The 3,577-nt window shown below is 39.5% G+C and overlaps 1 protein-coding gene across 1 annotated transcript; it reads right to left on the reverse strand.

Annotated features, from left to right (window-relative positions):
• Positions 1-1,689: 1,689 nt before the first annotated feature.
• LOC124975865 (vomeronasal type-1 receptor 4-like) lies at positions 1,690-3,031 on the reverse strand. Its single transcript, XM_047538357.1, has 2 exons — positions 2,880-3,031; positions 1,690-2,662 (listed from the first exon to the last, which is right to left on the reverse strand). The coding sequence occupies exons 1-2, from the start codon at positions 3,029-3,031 to the stop codon at positions 1,690-1,692; spliced, it is 1,125 nt and encodes a 374-aa protein (XP_047394313.1).
• Positions 3,032-3,577: the final 546 nt, after the last annotated feature.

Below are 3,577 nucleotides of genomic sequence, written 5' to 3' on the forward strand. Positions count from 1 at the left end.
TTTAAAAATCAGTGTACCAAAAGATTACTATCCCACTTCATATAATGTCACAGTGGACAGTGAATGTAGTAAATAAGTGCATATTCTGATCAGTTTTTGAAAAGGTGAAATGTAACATCTTGGAAATAAGAGAAATCAACGCAGAAAATTAAATAGAACAGGTGTCATAATGAGATCATTGTTTTCCATTACATTCAATATTATATGAAACATGTAAGACAATTTTCATTAGCCAAAGGCAAATAGTGTTTGAAGATACAAACACTGATATTTCCTTCAACAGACATAGCTAACACAGAGGCATAAGACAGATACAGAGAAAATACATTCCACATAATTTTATAAAATTAATAAGGTTAGAAAAAAACATAACAGACAGAAGATTTTATGTTAAACCATTTGTCATTGTTGAAATTTATATTTAATTCTGAAATTTATATTTATTTGTTATAAAAAATATTCTAGAATTTTTGCTTGATTCATAATAAACTTAATTCAAGGAATATGTGTGCACAAACACACACATGTATATTTATATATCTATAAAGTACATACAGTTTAAATATGTAAAGGTGTATTTGAGAGTTAGGCATTTAATAAATTTTGACTTTTTGATTTCTGTTTTATATACCTCTCTTTATGCAAGCTAGGACAAAAGAAAGGAATTCAGGTCAAGCCAAGTCTTTGGATCTTTAGCACAATGTAGTTACAGTATTAAGGGCTACGAATAGGGCTATAAACTGGAAACAATAACCATTTGCCATCATTTCTCATTAGGGAACAGCCAAAAGTCCAGTCCTTCAAGAGAAGATACACAGAGCCTCTCGATCTGCAAAGGATCAAATGACCCAAAATATATTCAGGCTGCTTTGGTCAGCTTTTCACTGCTGTGACCATGACACCCAACAAGAACTACCTAGAGGAGGAAAAGATTATTTGGGCTCATGGTATCAGAGGTCTCAGTCCATAGATGACTGATTTCACCGCTCTGGTCCCAAGGTTAGACACAGCATCATGGGTAGATGGCATGGTAGTGGGAATATGCTCCCCTCATGGCAGCGAGGAAGCACAGAGATTGGCAAGGTGGGAAAGGGATGCAGGGTAGATGCTCCCCTCCAGTGCACACCCCCAGTGATCTTCCTCCCCCAACCCCTCCACACTTTCCCAAAGTTACCATCATGTCTGCCTATTCAAACTGGGATGGACTGGTCAAGTTATCCCTCTCACAATGCAATCATTTCACCTCTGAATACCCCAGCACCAACACATGATAGGTGGGACACAAGTCATGTCCAAACCATAAAAAAGGTCAACTTATTGTACACCCACATTGGAGACTGACTGTCGAAATGTAAACTGTTCATATTTTGAAATTGATGCTGAAGCTTAAAAAATTCCCATGTGCTGTCAATCACAAAGCAGGTGTAAAATACTGCAAATGGGCCCTTGTTGATATTTGATTTACCAAGGCCTTCCTCCATGACATGAAGGTAGAAATAAGTGTCAGAGAGAAGGTGCTTAGGTATTTTTTAGAATTGCTTAGGACACCCAGCACACACCAGCAGGCCAGCACAAATACATGAGTACATGGGTAAACATCACCATTCCCATGTGATATAATTCAATAAAATATGCTTCAAATTTTATGGGTTGAAATGAATAAATAAAAACTGTGAAATACCTTACAGTTCACATGTTCATCATCAGAACAGGGGATTTCCTGTTCTCTATCCATGAAAAACAGAACCTGGATGCCCTGGAGTCTCTGCTCATGAGCAGTAAGGGGCTGACAGCAGGGAAACACCCAGAGACTATTGCAGCCCTGTTCAGCAGGAACCAGTTGGGATTATAAATAACAGTCAAACAAACCTGAGAGATGCAGGAAAGTGTGTAAAAAGAGACAAAGGTGCTCACCAGGAGGAGGATGGTTTTGGTGGCTCTGGACTCTGGGGAGAACCTGGGAGAGATGGTCTTCTGAATGTGCTGCATTCTCTGCTTGTGCCTGTGCAGGGTGAGCACCATGGAGCTGCTGGCCCAGAGCATGAGGCCCACACACACAGCATCAGGGAATAAGAGCAATGCTGCAAACAGTGTGACTGTGGTTGTGTCATGATGAAAACTAGAACAGTATCCAAAATCTTTTAGGGTTGTCATGGTTGTGTTTTTCCATTTTCCAGTCATGTACATAAGAATAATTATAGTTATAAGCATGTATAGTATGCAGCTCAGGTGGAGGGTGGTGCCAATGTTCCTGAGAGCTTTCACTTTAAGCTCTGAGCAGCTGGAGTCCCTGGGGCCAATGGTGATGGCCTGGAAGATACTTAGGAGAGAGGTGCTGCCAATGGACATGCACCTGCCCACCCTGTGAACATAGGAAAGCAGCTTGCATTCAATATCACCAAGGGAAAATTCCAAACTGAAAGCTTCTATAGTCTGGGGAACTCCTCTACACAGGAGGGTTAGCAAGTTGGCCACAATCAAGTGCTTAAGAATCAAGTCTGTGGGCTTTACCCTGTGCCCAGTGAAGTAAAGTACCAGGTAACGGAGGAGGAGAAATGAATTGCCCAGAACTCCAACCACAATCTGTGACAGGAAGATGATTCCTACAGCCACATCACTGGCTGCCGTCCTGCCAGTTCCCTCTTGTCCAAGCCTGAGGGTCCTGCAGGGGAAGAGGAGGCCCAGGCTGCATGTGTTCTGTCAACCAAAATTTAGCATTCCCAATCTCGAGTGTTCCCACTGTGAACACTGCATGTTTTTCTTTAAAAAGCACATTTCTATAAGGATTGTTTGAATTTTTTCAAACATAAGTGACTGAGACTTTCTTAGAGGAATTCTATGCTAAAATTTCTAGTTTTTTTGAACTGAACCTACAGTACCTGAAAGCTTGTACAGGTAGGAAGAACTTACAGGAATTTGCTAGTACTGTGTAGAAAGTGATCTGAAAGGTGATGATTGAGTAGAACCTTTTCTCTAACTCTAGGCATGGTGCAGCTTGTGGAGATGCTTGTTGTACCAATCCTGAAACCATTACTTGTCTATGATTGTTTTCAGGCTATTTTCCTCTTAAAGTGCTAAGAAACTTATAAGGGAAATGTAATATAATCATTGTGGTTTTCCAACAGCATGTATTTTATATAAATTCTGTTTTCAGGCTTTTAAAAACATCTCTTTATTGTGTCAAATACCACAACCTGGTTTAGAAACTTCATTGTGTTGTAGGGTATGAGTTGTGTAGGGTTGTATGGTAAAATTCTTCATCTTCTGCTCAATATTTCTATTTGCCTAAAACTGCTTTAAATAATAAGGTGTGATGAATGTATATATTTGAACAATAGCCAAAATCTGCTATCTCAATATTTTGAATGAGCAAGACTTCAGGCTGTACATATGCCAGTGTGTTTATATGGCTCCTATTGTAATACCAATCACCCTCATTGATTCCTTGCTAACAGCTTTACTGAATTCAGTTATGGATTAACACATTTCAGAATGTGTCCTCTGAAATCTGCAATTATTCCACTACTACCCTACAGTGTTGATGCTTTATGTCACAAATTTTAGGACATTGCATGAG

The sequence above is a fragment of the Sciurus carolinensis genome, unplaced genomic scaffold, assembly GCF_902686445.1.
Source record: "Sciurus carolinensis unplaced genomic scaffold, mSciCar1.2, whole genome shotgun sequence".
Taxonomy (NCBI): domain Eukaryota; kingdom Metazoa; phylum Chordata; class Mammalia; order Rodentia; family Sciuridae; genus Sciurus; species Sciurus carolinensis.

What these genes read in the sequence shown, in the direction of transcription:
- LOC124975865 (XM_047538357.1), bottom strand. Translation starts at nt 3,031, where the DNA reads ATGGTTTCAGGATTGGTACAACAAGCATCTCCACAAGCTGCACCATGC. An exon ending in CTACCTGTACAAGCTTTCAG is followed by an intron (nt 2,663 to 2,879) that starts GTACTGTAGGTT and finishes CTTCCCCTGCAG; the next exon opens with GACCCTCAGGCTTGGACAAG.